The 19,180-nt window shown below is 31.5% G+C and overlaps 1 protein-coding gene across 1 annotated transcript in view; it reads right to left on the bottom strand.

Moving 5' to 3' along the window:
- The window catches only part of chp (leucine rich repeat containing G protein-coupled receptor chaoptin), a 59,208-nt gene that overhangs the window by 29,198 nt on the left and 10,830 nt on the right, over nucleotides 1–19,180 (bottom strand). The window contains exons 3-9 of the mRNA XM_088242745.1: nucleotides 8,312–8,401; nucleotides 7,283–7,493; nucleotides 6,206–6,376; nucleotides 4,520–4,728; nucleotides 3,141–3,295; nucleotides 2,955–3,057; nucleotides 2,667–2,867 (exon numbers count right to left, since the gene is read on the bottom strand). Of these exons, the coding sequence (XP_088098871.1) occupies nucleotides 2,667–2,867; nucleotides 2,955–3,057; nucleotides 3,141–3,295; nucleotides 4,520–4,728; nucleotides 6,206–6,376; nucleotides 7,283–7,493; nucleotides 8,312–8,401 (1,140 nt within the window). The remainder of the gene's footprint in view (nucleotides 1–2,666; nucleotides 2,868–2,954; nucleotides 3,058–3,140; nucleotides 3,296–4,519; nucleotides 4,729–6,205; nucleotides 6,377–7,282; nucleotides 7,494–8,311; nucleotides 8,402–19,180) is intronic.

Raw genomic sequence — 19,180 nt, 5'->3', positions numbered from 1 at the left:
GACTAATTTATTACAAAAGATAATAAAATGTATTAGAAAACATACTGCACATTTAAAAATGGTGGCTTCAGAAAGAAATATCGAAAAGTAGGCATTCCTTAAATGTCATTGTTTTAAGCAATACAACACTGTCAGAAGTAATTACCACCATGTCCCTTTCCTCACCTGGTGGTGTATAGGGCACTGCATTGGCAAACCAAATGGAGCTTATATTGATAATATTTTACACGAAGGTAGTTGATCTGTCTCACGCTTCAGTTTCAAAGGCAAATGCGCCAACCGCAACACAACAAGGATGACTTATTTTTTGATTTGGTCTTAAAATAGTACAAACATTAAAATCTACGAATGTGGTAATATTGACTTATGTCTAATTATCATTAAAGTATAAATTAATATCGACACTTCTAAACCATACAGGATGTTCTTTAAACCCTGTCACATCCGAAACCACGATGATCAGTATGGGCAAGAATACATATTAGCATATTTAAAAAAATATTTAAAACAGATAAAATTTAAAAAATAAAATATTCAAAAAAACAAATGGTGCTTACTTCTGCAGGGGAGAAATGAGGGAAGTGCAGGGCAGTATCAGACTCTCTCCTCCCCCCTTCTCGTTTCTCCCCTGCAGAAGTAAACAACCATTTGCCTTTTTTGATGTTTTATTATTTATAATTTTATTTGTTTAAAAAAAATATTTTAATGTGCCAATATGTCTTCTTGCTCATACTGATCATAATGGTTTCGGATGTGACAGGGTTTAATGAACAGCCTGTATATGTAACTACACTTGAAACATACAATTTATTACAACACTAAGCTTACAATTATAAAGATTGCAGAGAACAAAACATTTTCAATTTTGGGAATAACCAGAAGATTTGTTGATAAGTCTTCGTGCAAAATTACTTGCAACACAATCACTGAACCAGACACCAACCACTGCAGCAGTACAGCAGACTTATCTCCTCTCGATTACCTTTTTCAGAAGTAATATTTTTTAGAAGTAATAATGGCACACAGAAATCCAACCCAAATAAACTGTTTTAGTTAAAACATAAATCTCAGACAGTGGTTCGATGTGCACGATGCAGCAGAGCTGATTAGACTGGCCAAGGATCATGATGAATTCAGAATGATGGTCGCCAACCTCCGGTAAGAGTGGCAAAAGAAGAAGAAGAATTTAAAACAATATGTTAGATGTAACTAACTAACTAACTAACCATCACGCCATTTCACCAGAGGGGTAGGCAGAGAGGATAGAACGCCACACCACTCTGTCCTGGCACACTTCCTTTGCTTCCTTCACATTCATACATCTTCTCATGCACGCACGTCGATTATTCCGACTTTTCACATGACCACTTTCAAGAATTTGTTGTACTTGATCATGCCATGTCTTTCTCGGCCTTCCTCGACTTCTACAACCAGACACATTCGCATCATAAATCTTTTTAGCCGTACTTTCATCATTCATTCGCTCCACATGACCGAACCATCGCAAAAGACCTTTCTTAATTTTGTCGATAATGCTTAACTCAGCCTTGCATTCTGCTCTAATTTCGACATTAGGGCACCTATCATACATTGTTTTTCCGCACATTCGCCTGAGGGATCGCATTTCAACAGCATTCAGTCTACTTTCGTCCCTTTTTTTCCAACTCCATGCTTCGCTTCCATACATTAGGGTTGGTACCAGAACTCCATTATGAACTGCTAATTTAGCCTCTTGCGATAGACACTTATTTGCTACGACAGACTTTAAGGCACCATTAACTCTGTTACCGGCACTAACCCTCCTTTCAATATCCTTGTCCATATTTCCATCTCTAGTAAACATACTACCCAGATATACAAATTCTTCGACCTGTTTCAAACTATCTCCATTTACTACAATCTTACATTCAGTCATAGTTACATTTCTTTCAAAGACCATGACGTTCGACTTTTGCACATTCATTAGCAAATCACTCTCCTTGCACACTTCGTAAACCTTTGTAACCAAGGATTGCAGTTCCTCTTCGCTGTCAGCTAGGAGGACTGCGTCATCGGCGTACAGAAGGCAACTGACAGTAAGATTACTCATTTTCGCTCCCACATCCATACTTTTCAATTCTCTCATACATTTATCCATGTATATGTTGAATAACCACAGTGACATTACACATCCCTGTTTGACTCCTTTAGGGATGTCAAACCAGGAAGTTAATGACCCATTTACCCTTACACACGCTACACTATCTTTGTACAAGGAAGCAATAGCGCGGACAAGGTTGTCACTCACTCCATACTCCGATAGAACCATCCATAATTTTTTCCTATCAACTCGATCAAATGCTTTTTGCAAATCAACAAAAGCGCAGAAAAGCTTCTGGTTTTTCGCCAAAAACTTTTCTGTCATATTGCGTAATGCAAATATTTGATCCATACATCCTCTACCATTCATAAATCCACTCTGTACATCCCATACTTTCTCCTTGGTCACGTTTCTTACTCTTTCTATCAGTATTCTTCCATACATTTTGCCGACAGCGCTCAGAAGACTGATAGCTCTGTAATTCCCACACTCCACCTTAGAACCCTTTCCCTTGTATAACGGCATGTCATATTCATAAATCTAAAAAAAAACACCATTGTAGAGTAAGTAGTTTTTGAACATTTACCTGATTTTCTTTAAGACTTAAATATCTCAGGAAATCGAACTGGTGGAATAAGCTTTTAGGTAATCCCGTCAGATTATTGGACGACAGATCCAACGATTGAAGAGTCGCTTCGAGTCCAGCGAACGCAGATGGAGATATCTCAGTTAGACCACAATCTCTTAAGGAAAGAGTCTTGATTTTTGCTTGGCGAAATGCATCTTCCTAAGCAAAATAATAGTACAATATTTAAAAATAAATATTTACATGACTTGGTGTGAATTATTGTGTGAAATTTAATATTCTACATACCCTGATAAACGATATTGGATTACCATCTAGTACTGTGGTATTCAGCACAGAAAATAGTTGAAAAGATGCAGGAAGCAAAAATTTTATGGCGTTGTATTCCAATCTGTAAATAAATTAATACTGTTTTCTTTATTTTGTATGAATGTATTATCAATATGTTTTCTAATATATATTTAGTATTTCAACCTCAAAACATCCAGAGAAATATGTATTCCAGGAATATTATTAAGTGGAGGCACTTGGACGATACGATTTTTGGCCAAATCTAAATGTCGCATTTGCTTCAAAGGTGCCACTTCCTCATATGGTATGTACATCAACTGATTGTCTGATAAAATAAGCTGAAAACAAACATTACACATTATTGTAATAAAAAAAAAAAACATGTTTAGTGGGATACATATAATTTACACCTTAAATTAATAATAATGTAATTTATTACTGTCCCATGAAAATCAAATATTGATAGGTAAATGTAAAAAAAAAATCTTCTTGGAGTCATTCAATTTCCAAACATAGCTTTAAAACTTCTCACAGTAAAATCCAAAGCATTTTCTCATTATTATTTGTTATGGGCAGGCAGCCTTTGCTGATGGGCTTATATTTGAGATTTTTGTCTGCGTTCTTCTTCCTTAAACAAAGCAAGCAAACGGTTTTTGAACTGTTCGACCGAGATGGAACTGACAACTAGGCTTGGGAATTTTTTCCGGTCTGAAACCACCCTGCTCAAAAGTAAGACTTTCTTAGGATTGAGGTGGATGTGGGGACAATAGAGCTTCCAGTTATGATCCTTAAAATAGGTGTTGGGATTTAATTGATACATCTTGTGCAGGGATCAGTCATAGTAATAATTTAGTATCTTATAAGTTTAGTTCCGCCTTTTCCGTCCTTCTTCCAATTGTGTCAATCCAAGTGCTTTTAATTTACCGTTGTAGGGCATCCTTTTGAGTAATTTGAGGATTTCCATACCATATATTTAGACTTTTTCTAGTAACTCAAAGATCTTAGTGAAGAAGGAGCTCCATATTTGGTATCCATACTTCAATAGAAGTCTTATGTAGGTTTTCTATATTTTAAGAAATATATCTGGAGCGATATTTTGGAATGCCATCAAATAAATGATTGACTTCGCCTTCTTGGTGATAGATGTGATGTAAGCTATATTGTTATGACATTTTGTTATACACAATAACTTATAAGTAAAAATATCGAATTGTGCCATAGTGAGTTTTCTTTATTCTCCCTTAGAAATTATTTATTGATTTATTTGTTTTTTTAAAATTTATGTGTTACTTTTCAACATTGATGATAATGTTCACTGGGGTGTGCCGTGCATATTTTACTTTTAAAGTAAAAAGATCATCCCAAATCAACAATTCAAATAACACAAGTTGAATATTATAAAGTATTATTTTTAGTATTTATAAAATATGAAGAAATTTCATTTTTCGAAAATTTGAAGTTACCAACTTGTGCCAGAAACCCTATGATATTTAATATTTAAACTACCAATGATAATATAAATATGCATCAATATTGGGAAACCTTTTAATATTGTTCCATACCTTACTAAGGCGATTCATACCATCTCTGAAAACATAAGGATCGATCTTAGATATGTGGTTCCCTCGAAGGTCTAATGTTTCCAATATCGGCAGTGTTGAAAAGGCATCAGGAGGAAGGATGAGCAAAGAGTTGTCAGCTAGGATGAGGGTCTGCAGTGAGTTTTCTAGACCCTTCCAACTGTCTGCTGCAAGATCAGCTATGTCGTTACCTAGGATTATAACAAAATATTATTAAAAGACCAATTTACCAGCAATGTTACTCAAAAGAGGCGTATTTTTTTTTAGTTGTTTGAATTAATGCGATCTTACCAAAAACTTATTTGCCTTAAAAAAGATGTTAGTATTCACAAAACAATAATCAAATAAGTAGCTTAAGAAGGGTTTAAACAAAAAAAATGCTATAAAAACTTCAATGTTTTAACTATACAGTAAAACCCCTGTTTTACGTTTTTCAAGGGAGCAACAAAAACGTGGAGAACTGAGGAAAACATAAAAGTGAGGAAATGAAAAATGTATGGAGAAAAATAATTTCATTAAAATATAATTATTGTACAAGACTATACTAAATTTACTGCAGAAAAATTGTAAGAACTGTTCTGATTGGGGATTATTCATATTTACCAATGATATACATGATTAAAAATATTTTGTATTTTTTCAAACAATACTGCAGTGTGTTCTTTTTTATTAGTTTTTTTTAAAAATACATGCATAAATAATTTAATTTAATTTAAAAACCTTAAAAACACGAAAATAAAATTTTTAATTTGCGTAAAATGCATATAATATTTTTTCCCCTAAATATTGGAAAATTTTATTTATATGGTATCACTTTTTTTAGTATAGCACCACAAAATTTCAACTGTCATTTACATCGTGGACAGTTTCATACTTTTATGATGATAACTGTTTAAACTATCTCCTTTTCATATTATGTGTGTATAACATCAAATAATATTTATATTGCCATTTATTTTTAATGTTCCATAGTAATTTATTGATGTATATACTTTATTCTGCACAATAGGTTTTTCTGGGTTATTATGCCGTGTGTCGTTCGTACTCTCTACCGACGTTTCGGATCGCGTTACAGCGTCCATCATCAGGGTTGATGTTATTTGTGTATTGTGTACACAAATAACATCAACCCTGATGATGGACGCTGTAACGCGATCCGAAACGTCGGTAGAGAGTACGAACGACACACGGCATAATAACCCAGAAAAACTTATTGTGCATCTTAACGGCCGTGAAAATCTAAGAAGTTTAATACTTTATTCTTCCTAAACATGCGTCAACTGCATTTCACTATTTAGTAAAACGTCTAAATTAGAGACTTAAACAAAATGGTCAATTACACTGCACCTACTTTGAATTTAGTTTAAGGCAATAATTTACACATTTTTTTATTTACCTCGATTTTATTCTCCATTCACGCGGTGGCGGTGCGCGGCTTGTCTTTTGACAGATTAAATGAGTTATGAAAAAATTCGTCATAAAACCGGGGTTATGAAAAACGTTAATTGGGGGAAAATTGAATGAGAATGTATGGAAAAAAATGGGACTTAAATATTTCGGTGTAAAAGGCGGGAAACCGTAAAAACGAGGTTTTACTGTATTTGTAAACAATTTGGGACCTCCAATTATGAAATAAGAAAAGCTTCCCACTTCCCAAAAATGTTGTACCTGTTAGATCTAGAAGTCTCAGTTTCTGCAGGTAACGAAGAGCTTTATTAGGAATTGTGACGAGGTCATCATCATGCAGCTCTAGCTCCCACAAGGATCTTTCCAGGCCTAAAAACGCTTCCTCAGGAATTTCTCCCAGAGGGTTTTTGTTTATTGCTAATCTGTATAGGCCTGTAACAAAAATTAAAAATATGACAAATGTTTTACAGGTTTTGCTATATGAAACAACATAACATAATATATCATAACTTAATTTTATTGTATAGTAAGATCGCAGTTAGAATATGCATCACCGGAGTCATATTTGTCAATGCAACTTATGTAATCCTGAATGAGTACCTACACTAGTAGATTTAAAGAAAATTTAAATTAAGTATATCTATGTCTGTTTGTATAGTGTATTTGCATATATTATTATTAAATGTTATGATATACCTATCCATGTAAATTATTTATACGCAATCATTATTTGTACATTATGTATATATAACAAACAGGATGTTTCGTAGAAAGTGGAACAAAAAAAATGGCAGATAGAGGAAGCCATTTGGAACAAATTTGCTATAGTGGCCTATCCCAAAATGTCACAAATTTATTATTACATTTCTTTTAATGTTTTTGTTACTGTTTGAAAGGGCATACATTAAGGAGATTTAAAAAATATTTGAAAATCTTGATTACTTTAGATTTTTTTTTAATGTGACGCAAAGTTCATGTTTAATTTTTTTATATCCCTTTTCCGTACTTTGTTCGGATATTTTTTTTTTCAAATGATTATCAGTAGCAAATTTTTGCTCTAGTACAACAGTACAACACTTCTAAGACAAAATATATATTGATCTGATTTTTTTACATTAAAGGCACAAGACCGAAATCTGGGAAAATGAAAACAAAAACACAAAAAAAAATTGTAATAATAAATTGGTGACATTTGAGGACGGTCCACAAGATCAAATTGGTTTATAATGGATCCTTCTATGGCCTCTATCCATCATTTTGAAAATGATTTTTTTATTAAAAAAAGGATCGGATTGATTGTCATTTGTTTAAATCTTAAAATATATAATTCTTTCTCACTGGTGGATTGGAAGAAGCCAGGTTCAAGGTCTCTCAGGCCATTGTTCTCCAGGTGCAGCATGAACACCTTGGAGGAGTTGATGGCTGAGGGGACCCTGAAGAGGGGCACTGCCCGACACGCCACAATCCCCAGGTCTGGGATGGCCTTGGAACAGCTGCAGAGAGGGTTGAAGAAGCAGGGAGGGTAGTGTACTCCGGGTTCCACGTGGAACTAAAAATTAAGAAATAAAATAATCAAAATAACCAGTGTCATATATCAAAAAAATTACTTCATTAACAACTACCTTAATATTATCAAGGAGCATTTTTTAAGGGCCAAGGGATTATTATTTTTTGCATGCAAATATACTTTGCTTCATATATGGCCACGCTGATGATTAAACGTCAAATGATATATAGAACTGTTTAAAAAACGTAAAAAAACTAATACGATTTGGTTAATTCAACCTAATTAAGTGTTTTGGGTAATGCTTTTGGTTCCAATAATGTTTCAAATGAAAATCGTCATGTTTGATTTCACGTGTTCATATTGATTTGACGTTTAATGATCAGTTTATTTAATTATTTTTATTTATTTACTTATACACAGTTAAATACATCTTTTTTGAGACAAAGGTCCCAACTCCGTGTTGAGTTGGGACGAGTAATTAGTTAACAAAGAGCCAAACGAGTATATCACCACATATATCAAATAAAATCAGAAACATAATTTTTTTCTTTCAAATATGTGGCATATCAATATGGTAAATAGCAAACTTAAACATTCGGAAAATCATCAAGGAGTTTCCCACTCAAATCCCTTCCACTTAGGAAAATACAGTCCTCAACCCCTCTCTTGAAAATAGTTTTTGTCCTCGAGAGCTTAATACGCCCTTCCAAAATATTGAACACTCTCTCTTAATATAGTATGTGCGGTTGAAAGAAAGAAATAAATGAGAGATAAAAACAACAGTTTCAAGATTATTTATTATTTTATTGTTTCAGTTGTGAATAATCGACCACGAACAAACTACAAAGAATCATACAAACCTCTCTGGCTTTACTCAGAGACGCCCAAATCATGAGCATGAGTGTGATGATGACCAAGGCATAACCGAATTTTATTACCGCCATCAAACTCTGAAATAAAAAAAAAAACAAAAGTCATTCACATATTCACATAATCGATGTATTTACACATAATCTACTGTACTTTGAAAAAAGAGATGTATGTTTAATATGTGCCCGTGTTTATAAATTTTGTGTTTTTATTTAATATTTTTTAGTGTTATATTTTCTGATTTTTTAAAATCGTTTAATTTTTTATTTATTTTATTATTTTGTTTTGCATTTTACGTTTCTTTTTTATGTTATTTTGTAAACTTGCCAAACACAAGAGCTAGACTCTTTTTTGGCAAGTTCAACCTTAAGTGTTCCATTTTTTTACTGAATGTATTGTTTATTTATGCTAATAAAGGTTTTTATTAAAAAATATAAAAAAATTACAATATGGGAATACGAGTACATGAAAATAATATTTTTATATGCATAAACTTGTATGTATTTATATGATATGTAATATATTTTCTTAACTAACGTAGTATACTTTGTGGAAATCTGTTATTGGTTCTGAGTTTATACACTATGTCTGTTTGTTTACTATAAATATGCATGTAGAACTGTTAGTTTCCCAAATAAAATAAAATAAAATAAAATACTCTCCAGGCGGATACAATAAACATATCTAAATGGGGAAGACGAAATACATTTTTGTTGAATATTTCAAAATACTCAGTTGTCTCATACATGTCTTTCACCAGGGCAGGGCGTACAAAACGCATTTTTTCCGCTATAGAATAAAGGACCAGAATCTTATGCGGACTTTGAAGGTTAAAGATCGGGGCATTACTTTTGTGAGTTCCCCGACGTTTCATGATCAGATCGAAACAGTTTGTAGTAGTTCGTTGAAGATGCTAGGATTCGCCCTGCGTACTACCAGGGTTTTACACGAGTACTGAAAATTCTTTATAACTCGGTGCGAAGTAGACTTGAGAGTGGCCTAATGATTTGGGGACTGTGTGAGTTGAATTTTTTTTGGTTTCGGCGAATATTTTCCATGGCTTTATCCTACTGAGTTCCTCCAGGGTATGCTTGGTTACAGCAGTTGGAAAACCAGAAGCAATGTGTATTTAACGACGCATTTCTTTCGATTGTTGTGCGGTATTATTTACAACCCTTAAATTATGCGGAGCATTAGCTTTTATGTTCTGGATAATGACTTTATTTTTCGTAAATCTTTATTTTATCTTTACTAAGTTCGTAAATCTTATAAACATAATTATGATGTTCACATAGGTGCATTATGCATGTTGTATACGTTGGCATAAATAAACCGAACTTTACATATAAACAGATTGAAGTTTTAGTTTATTGGTTATTGTTGTTTAGAACGTTTCTATACTGATTAACCTAAAACATTCAAACTCAATATTTTTATCTCATTAAATACATTTTTATTATTTTCTTTTTAACCTTTTCTTTTCTTTCTTTCTTATTTTATTCAAATATATTAGACCTTAATTTTAATAGGTATTTTAAATTTATTTTTATTTTTTCTGTAGATATGAATTGAAATTTTCGATTTTCATTGTTTTATTTATCATCTTGTTTTGAATACATTTATGAGCACTCACTATTTATATATGTACTCGCATATCTGTATATATTTTTTATGTTTTATCTTTACTCAAGTAAATATGGCTATTCTTATATTTTCATTACATTATTTTTCTCTATTTTCCTACTTTAAAAAAATATATATTTCAAACCATTTTAACTAGTTTTGTTGAGTTTTTTCTTTTCTGTCTTCTTATTAATATGTTTTATTTTTCAAAGAATCTAAAACAAAAAAATATTTGTTAATTATTTTATTTCACATGATTCTCAATTAAAACTAATGTTTGAGCACCGATGACGAACTATTATTTAATGACAATATTTTTACAATTTTGCCCTGTAAATGCCTTGACTTCCATATTCCTTTATTTAAGGTATTCTCCATCCCTGTTGTAATTTGTTAATATTATTTAATGGTTTATCGGGACAAAATATGATTTAATACCTTGTTTTCTTTTTAAAATGTATTATTTTTGTAATAATGTTTATTTATTGAATAAAATACAACCGAATGAGCACGTTGAACCAATCTAGATAAAAGTATGATTGTTTTTGTAAATAATGTTTCAGAGGTCTGTACCAAACTTATTATATTTATTCTCTCTTTAAAAAAATTAATACACGTTTATTTATCTAAACAAGGTTGTAGTATATTGACGTGGGTGAGGTTCATGTGGCTGAATTGTTTCACCTACCAGGCAGCTAAAAAATATTATTTTTAATTTCCAAACTTCTTATACCAGTTATTAAAGTGGCTACTTAAACCAACCAACCGGTCATAGGTGTTGTAAATGCCCAGGCTTCAATATTTCCTTCTCAAAAATGTGTTCTCTCTAAATAAATTTCAAACTCGACAGCTCCCTGGAAAGTGGAATCCGGCCAAATCTACAAACATTTGGACATAATCAAAATATTCATGATGTTTTTTGTATAATACTTATCAACTTTAGTAAGCTGTAAGAAATTCTACAGCCAATAGTAAACATTTTAAATTCTATCATCTTGTATACCCCCTAATTGAGAATATTTTCTATTACCTACTAACCTCTACGTTTACATGTTCACTGCTTTACACACCAATTTATATTTAAATCTTCAGGTACAAAGAATAGGCAATATCTTCCAGCCAATCAAACTGGTCAAAAGAAGAGTTAGTCCAAAATTTGTACTAAAAAACGAAAATATATATCAAAAGACAAATATATAAAAAAAAACCTAATTAATTAAAATAACAGCTGTTTTTTTAATAGGGAGATAAGGCTTGCACTTATTAACTTAAATAAAGATACATTATGTTATACACGTTAAAAGGTGAGGAATGTGGAATTAGATAATGAGTTTGGAAGGAGAGAGAAAGAGTAACCAAGGAAAGAAATGGAATCAAAGATATATTTTAAAAATCAGTTTAAAAAAACGGAGGTCATAATTCTAAGGATATATAGTAATGTTTAAGGCATTTCTTGAAGGTGGCTAGAAAAGGCGCATTTTTTTATATGAATGATAATAGGTAGCTTCCTTTTGAACAGAAAAGGAATAGCTGAAAAATGATGTGCTATGTCGAGGAATGGAAAGTGTTCTCTCCTGAGAAAAGCGAAGCGAAAGACCATGATCAGAAAGTTATATGAAATTCTCAGTAAGATGTTTTGGAGATTGGGTTGTGAAAGGTTGTGAAGAATCTTATAAAAAAGTGAGAGAGATTGAAAGTTTATGCGCTGATAAAAACGAAGCCACTTGAGTTTGGAACGAAAGGGTACTAATTATTAGGGTAGGTTTATGTACTAATTAGTTACGTGTATTTTTATACAATGTATTGATTGCTCATTCATATTTTTTTATCTCATCGATCTACATAGATCTAATTATTTACGTTATTTTTATGTAAACATCTTTATGGCTTTATATTTTCAACTCAAGGTGGATAAAACTCTCGAACTCACCAGCCTGTGAAAGGTAGACAAAGCTAAGAAAACCAGTTTCAATTTGTTTGGGGATTTTCCCATTTCCCATTTCACACGGGTATTTTCACCATCTTTTTTGTGTGCGGATTTATGCCTCGTATTGTTACACATCGCGATCTTTGTATTTACGATATTTATTATCAACGAGTAAATAAAAAATAAATTCAATAATAAAATAAATTCGACGAGTAAATAAAGCAGATTAACAGAAATATGTCAAATAGCATCTAAATTTATAATAAAAAAATAAAAATCGTTACTTGAGGCTGTGGCGTAACAAAAATTAAGGAAATCATAAGTTTTTCCATTTTAAAACGTTTTTCCTTTAAAATTGCGCTATTAAAATATAAACATCAGATTAAAGCGTTAATTTTCTAAGGTATTTCAAATAATTTATTTAAAAGTGAGCACCAAAAGTAAAATATAAAGGTAACGTCATTCAAAACAAAATTTTCTGCTGTAAAATATATTTTGTTTGCGTTTACATTACATGTACTATTTTATTTAATCACAAGCTATCAAAATGGAAGGTCAAGTAGACGAAAGTTGGCATTTTCGACACCTCTTTCAGTTCGCGTTCAATCGAGGGAATAAAACTTCAATAGCTGCTAGCGATATTTGAGCAGTGTACGATGCTATGAATTATTGACTAATTTGTTGTAAAATAAAGGAGAATAATACGCTTTTGACTAGTTTCTTTCTTCTTGTGTTCTCTTCATTTCGAAAAAAAAGGCACAACGTATTTTTAAATTATTTAAAAGTGGTTACACCATATGTGTGTGTAGTACATTAACTCGGTTGAGGCGTTCAAATTTATTTGCTACCTACTGGGCCCTGGTTAAGATGTTGCAATGCCTACCAAGGGTACCAATATTGTCCCGGCCTCATAATAACAACCGAACTGATCGTGTGTGCATGTGCTTTTGATATTCTCACCGCGATCGTTAAACGGTTATTTTTGCGATCAATAACTCATTAAATCCACTGTGTCGTGTGATCGCATTTAGTATTCAAGAAAACACGACAAGAGCCCCTCCTTCCTGACCATAGGATCTGATCTGATCCGATCCTGACTGCCGCGAGAGAAGTTCCAAACAATAAGGTGCCAGAACTCCAATACAAGGTAGGTAATTGTATTAGGGTTCGGTGGCAAAGTTAATAAGGATAACGCATCCCACGAACCAGACCATTTCGAGCGTTCATCTGCCAACAGGCAAGTGGCGCGATCAAAAAGTTATATGTATTTTATGATTACGACTCCTGAAATTTAGACTAAACTTAGGTGCAAAGTATTTAAAGTAAGTAAAATTTGTTATTATTTTATGAAGATGATAAATTAAACAGGAAAGTTATTAAAGAAAAAACTTAAACTCTAGGTATTTCAAAATAAATAAAAGCATTTAAAATCGAACAGATTTTGTGATATTTTTCGTAAATTCTAGGTTGAATTATTTCTTTAATATTCGTTTTAAAAAATTAAAATAGTTCAGTTCAAACCTTTTTTTATGGAATTATGTTTTATGATTTTTTTTATGAATAATATTTTGTATGTAAATATTTCGTTTTTACAGTATGTTTTAAGCAACATATTAATATTATTTATATCAACCATAAAACGGAATTAAAATTTTGCTGAAAAAATACGGAAATATTGAAATATTTTCAACGAAAATATTTGGAGGCAAAATGTATTTCAACAAAGAGATCCTCTTTACTGATATAAAGTGTTTTTTTTAATTTATTTACAGAACAATTAGCGATATAAGTAAGTTCCAGAACAACTCTGTTCTGTGAAGCAAGTGTCACTACACAGTTGATACGTTGGCAACATAGTACATTTATAATTACGTAAAAAAAACCGTTCATTTTTTACAGGTCAATGAAATTATACTTATTGCTACAAATATATTATGAATATTCAAAACCTTTCCCTCACTGTTCTAAAAACACCCATGCGTAATAAGAGATTTAAAAAGGGAAAAATGGATTATTTATAGGGAATGACTTTAATTAACCATAATTTAATTCAAAGATGATAAATTTCAAATCTAACTGCTGAAAACATGAAAAAACCATTGAGTATCGCTATCGACTCGGGCGAAACGTACACCCGCGCCAACTTCCCGAGAGCTACTAAGTAGCTAGTACTGGACTACGTGACTGGAAATGTAGTGGACGTGTAACGCCAGGTGTTATATATATACTTTGAGTATAATTTATCCCCGATTTCCGATAAAATGCTTTTTTGTGCCTATCAGTCGTATCAGTCGATACGTAAATGTGTATTGGAGGAATACTGAAAATCTTAACCAAATATTTATTATATTTAGAAAGATATTATAGTTATTAGACGCAATGTATACTAGCTACACATCACCGGGGAGGGAGGGTTAATGCACATACAAAAAAGTCTCATTAATTTTGAGCGTTCTATCGCATTTTTCATTTCCTAACAACTTTGTTCTAATGTTAATTTTGATGAAACGTCAGATACGGCTGTAATGAAGTAAAAATAATTTCAATGTTCAGATAAAAGAATAATCGCAAAGAAACAGAAAGACAAAGGAAGAAACGAAGATTAATAACTAATGAATGACTTCAGGGATCTACTAAAGAATGAAAGTATTTATAGAATTCTTATTGTTCGAGAGATCAAACACCAAACCAATCAACTTTAAACCATCGCATCCGAACTGTTCTTACGAAGAAGATGTTTGTACTATAATATTGAAGGATAATTATCAAACATATTATAACAGAGATGGAGAATATACATCTATATTCCTTAAATTCTTCCATCTGTTGAAGTTAAAGAGCTGAAACCTTTATTTGGGTGAGATTAATCTGGTTGAATTGTTTCACCCACATACTAGGCAACGCCTGAAAATATTTTTCAATATTTATACTTGTATGGATTTGTGGGTAATTATCATATTTAAATGAAGAAATAAAAAAAAAAGAGCCACATAGGACAGGAAGGGTGGAGATGTACCTAAGTGTTTGTTGCCGACAAATCCTAGGTATTGAAACCAAAAGAAGATGTGAGGATTAATTCAGTGGAAAGATAGCTAAGTAGGATATGTCAGATTTCATAAATTCTGAAGCAGAGCAATATGGAAGTTTGATGGGCTTTGAAAAATTAGAATTTTAGTTTTCAAACTTAATTCTGGTGTCAGTAGATGCATTGAATATTTTTTAAATATTATGTTAATAAAATTTGTATTAAACCACTCACCGACTTATCTGTCTACCGGTTTAGAGACGTAACCCGTCTCTTCGTCAGGACAACAACACTACATTTTTACATTTTACTATTTTTGCAAATCTACTATGGTGAAGGTGTGTAGTGGTATTTGCATGTTGGTGTAGTGTTGTTGCCCTGACGAAGAGACGGGTTACGTCTCGAAACCGGTAGATAGATAAGTCGGTGAGTGGTTTTATACAAATTTTATTACCATAATATTAAAATGTTGGACCACAAAGTTAATGCTTTGAATATTGAGAATATTTTTTTCTCCATGATTTCTTTTTCACCATAGCGTGTTTAATCAAAATGCTGAAAAGTTTTAATTTCTTTATAGATTTCCCCTGATATATCATATTTAGCCATCTAGAACAAAGACGACAAAACAAGACATATTTGACATACTATATTTAGCCATCTTTCAACAGACATGACATACCATCTTAAGAAATTATTAGAGTAATGGTTGACAAAACAAGATATGTTTTGACATATCATATGGTGCCGTCTAAAGCAAAGACGTAAAAACAAGACATATCATAAATTGTCAACCGTTACTCTATTTATAAATATAGTATGTCACGTCTATTGTCATGTCACGTTTATTATCAAGTGACATATCTCAATTTGCCATCTTTAGAAATAGGAAAATAGACATATTATAAAGTGAGACAAATCCGGTGATATATCTTTATATGCCTAAAAAAATAACATATTATAATTAGCAATCTCTCTTTGAATTTTCATATTTATTATATGTACGGCCTAAGACAATTGCAACAGTTATATGAAGAAACATACTATGCATATGTAATTGATCAAACAAATGTAGGCAAACAAACAAGGGCAATAAATAAACAGTAATCAATAGATTCAAAAACACGATCAACATATAAGACTTCGAGCTAACCCATACTAATCCATCTTCATCCCACATTGTGTTAATGGCGAATAGATCAAAGAAAAGCCGGAAGCTCTTTCCCAAAAAAATTCACGCTGTTTGAAAAATTGACTAATCTACTCATTCTGGACATAAAAACAAAAGTTGCTATTGGAAAATTTGATAAAGAATGCAATATTTAGTGATATTTACAACGTTTAGACCAGATTTTAGTGCCGTGGTTGTGTCACAGATTCATGGATCTGAAGTCCAAGGGTTCAAACTCTGTTCTACCACAAATATATTCCTATTTCAAAAACGGCATACGCTTAGAATGAAAAAATCCCCTTGAAAGTTTGCCATATCTGTCAAAAAAAGGTAAAATTAATTGCGTTCGTTCTTTACCAACCATTTATATTGCTCGAATAGTTCAAAGAGGAAAAAATAATATATTATTACCTTAGTAATGTGATTCATATCGTAAAACCAAAACTCGTAAAGTTCACTAATAAACACGCTCGCGGGCTGAACTTTATTATCGACAAACCACAAGTGAAATATTTTACGCATATCATCGTGAGGTTTGATTTTTGCTGAGGTAAGTTTGAGGCATTTTGTGAATGTTTCTAAAGATCAAAGAGCTTTTAACTTAATCTAGCAGGGGTCAAATTTGACAGGTTCAACGAGACGTGGAAAATTATGTTTTCATTTTCAAAATAAATAATATTAAATAAGGAAGGTCAGTGCTACGTGAAATTGAATATGAAAAAACTTTTCTTACATGCAATAAAAATTAGAGCATTTAATTGTACGGCAAAGCATTTCGATGTATGTAAAATTTATAAAAATAACTAATTGAAAAGTTAAATAGATTCAACTGTCTTCATAACGCTATGTCATACTACGTTTACGTAACTGTGAAAAAATTGGTGTCGTTAAGGAATATGTGTATTCGGGCATTACTATTGATCATTGTTTTAAATGGGAAAAACAGATTACTAAAATTTGCAAAAGATAAGGGACAGTTATAGGCAGTATGTTCAGAATAAAATATTTTCTTCCAATAAAAACATTAAGACTTATTTATCCATCATTAGCGGAATAAATTATTAGGTATGGTATTACCAGTTAGGGCCTTTCTTGTAAAACCAACTTTAAAAAATGCAATTCTAACAAAACTCGGCTAAAAAATTAATCATCAGATCAGCTAGAATTGATAAGGAAGAGATACCTGAACTTTTTAAAAGGCAAGGGTGCCTGTCTGTAAATGCTATTCTATGGCTCACATTTGTTTTAAGATATCGGTTTGATAGTATCTACTAGAAAAGGGGTAAATATATACACAATAAAAGGCAAGCACAACATGAAACCTTCTCAGTACCGAGGTTTTTAAGCAATTATGGCCAAAGAACACTTCATTATACATATAGATTTACTAATAATTTAATTTTGCACAGATGTAAAACAACAGCAGCGTTAAACCATTATACGTACATAGGTAAAAAAAACTTTAATAAACTTCCGGAAAACTTAAAATCTATAAAAAATTATCAAACTTTTAAAACTAAAATTAAAAAACATTTAAGACTCACCCCTTCCTAGACTCCATACCAAAGAACGTTTATTTTTTATTTACCTTGTTTATTTTTAATTTTAATTTTAATTTACTTTGTTTATAAAAAAATATAAAAAAATGTGAAACGAACTCCCTCTCTAAACACAAGTATCTACTTTATTAGAGAGGTAGAAACGTTACATATAAGATGTTCTGTATATTTACCTATTTTGTATTTCAAAAATGTATTTTGTAAAAAAAAAATTATTCAATAAAAAAAAAATAAAAAAAATACCTAAAATTTTTAATAAGATTCCTAAGCAGATCTTAAAAGAAAATGTTGACAAAACTTTTAAGAAAAAAATAAATCAATGGCTAATATGTAACAAGGCTTTATATTGTTTATTATTTTATGTTAACAGTCACCTATTAATATTTTTGTGAAAAATACATATGCTTTTAGTTCATAATAATTTTTATATAATTTTTTTAATTTATATCATTTTTTTAACTTTTTTCTTTGAAAGGGAAAAATAAGAAACCTGCTGACAAGCCAGTTTCGCGGTTAAGTGGGTTTCGTTATTTTTTCTTTTATATTTTTGTTCATGTTTACCTTCTTAAATAAAAAATAAATACAAATACAAAATTGAATTACATTGAAAGCATTCACCACATACCCGAATCCGTTTTAAACACTAAATGTCTTTCTTCGGATTCACTCATAAAAGCAAGAATTTTTCATTACGAATTGATTATATTTCTTCCTCGGCAAACCAAATTTAGGAAGGAAAAGCGCGAACAAATATTTACATTTACATCTTTCAATGTCCCTTTCACTGTCGCTCTAAACCCCCCCTCATCGTCTACACTGGTGGAGTCATTTCAAGAGTAAAAAAATCATAGCACTGATAATACGATGAATATATTATTTTTTTTTGGCTTAGTTCAATACTTTGGCTATTAACAAATAAAAAAACTCTGAACTTCCTCATTAGGACTGTCTTTAGAACAAAGGCATAGCATAGGGCCTTTTTTTAAAAAATAAAAAAGTATTATTTTTAAATAATCAAAAAATTACGATGGTAACAAAATCATTATTTTTTCCGCGCAATGCTGGATACATTTTTTTACAAAGGTTTGAAATATGAATGTTTTGAATTACCTGAAAGCGAGACGTTTCGCGCCCAATGGTACAAACGGCACGTATTATGTAACCACGCTATAATTGTACGGGATGATTGTTAAAAGCGCATTTGGCGGCATGACATATGATGTCAAAATGAGGTGACGCTAGCCGTTTTGTACGCGATTGTTTTTAAACCCGAAAATTATAGTTATATCATTAGAATTCAAAAAATCCGTTCTAAATATTTAATGTGTTTTCAACGTTATTCCCGATTAAAAAAATACCCTGTCATATTTTCAAGCGTTGCCAAGTAGCTGAAATAATCCAGCCAGATAAATCTCATCCATATCAATAAAGGTTTCAACTCTTGTTTTTTTTTTGTAAAAAACATATTTAAGTTCTTATAATTTACCAAAATATTTAAATTTTGGTGGCCATTTTTAATGAGTTGTAAATAACTCACTATTAGCAAATGGAAAT

Source organism: Micrasema longulum, unplaced genomic scaffold (genome assembly GCF_059751315.1).
Source record: "Micrasema longulum isolate JH-2025_06_02 unplaced genomic scaffold, ASM5975131v1 h1tg000163l, whole genome shotgun sequence".
Classification (NCBI taxonomy): Eukaryota; Metazoa; Arthropoda; class Insecta; order Trichoptera; family Brachycentridae; genus Micrasema; species Micrasema longulum.
This window is presented reverse-complemented; position numbering and strand designations above follow the sequence as displayed.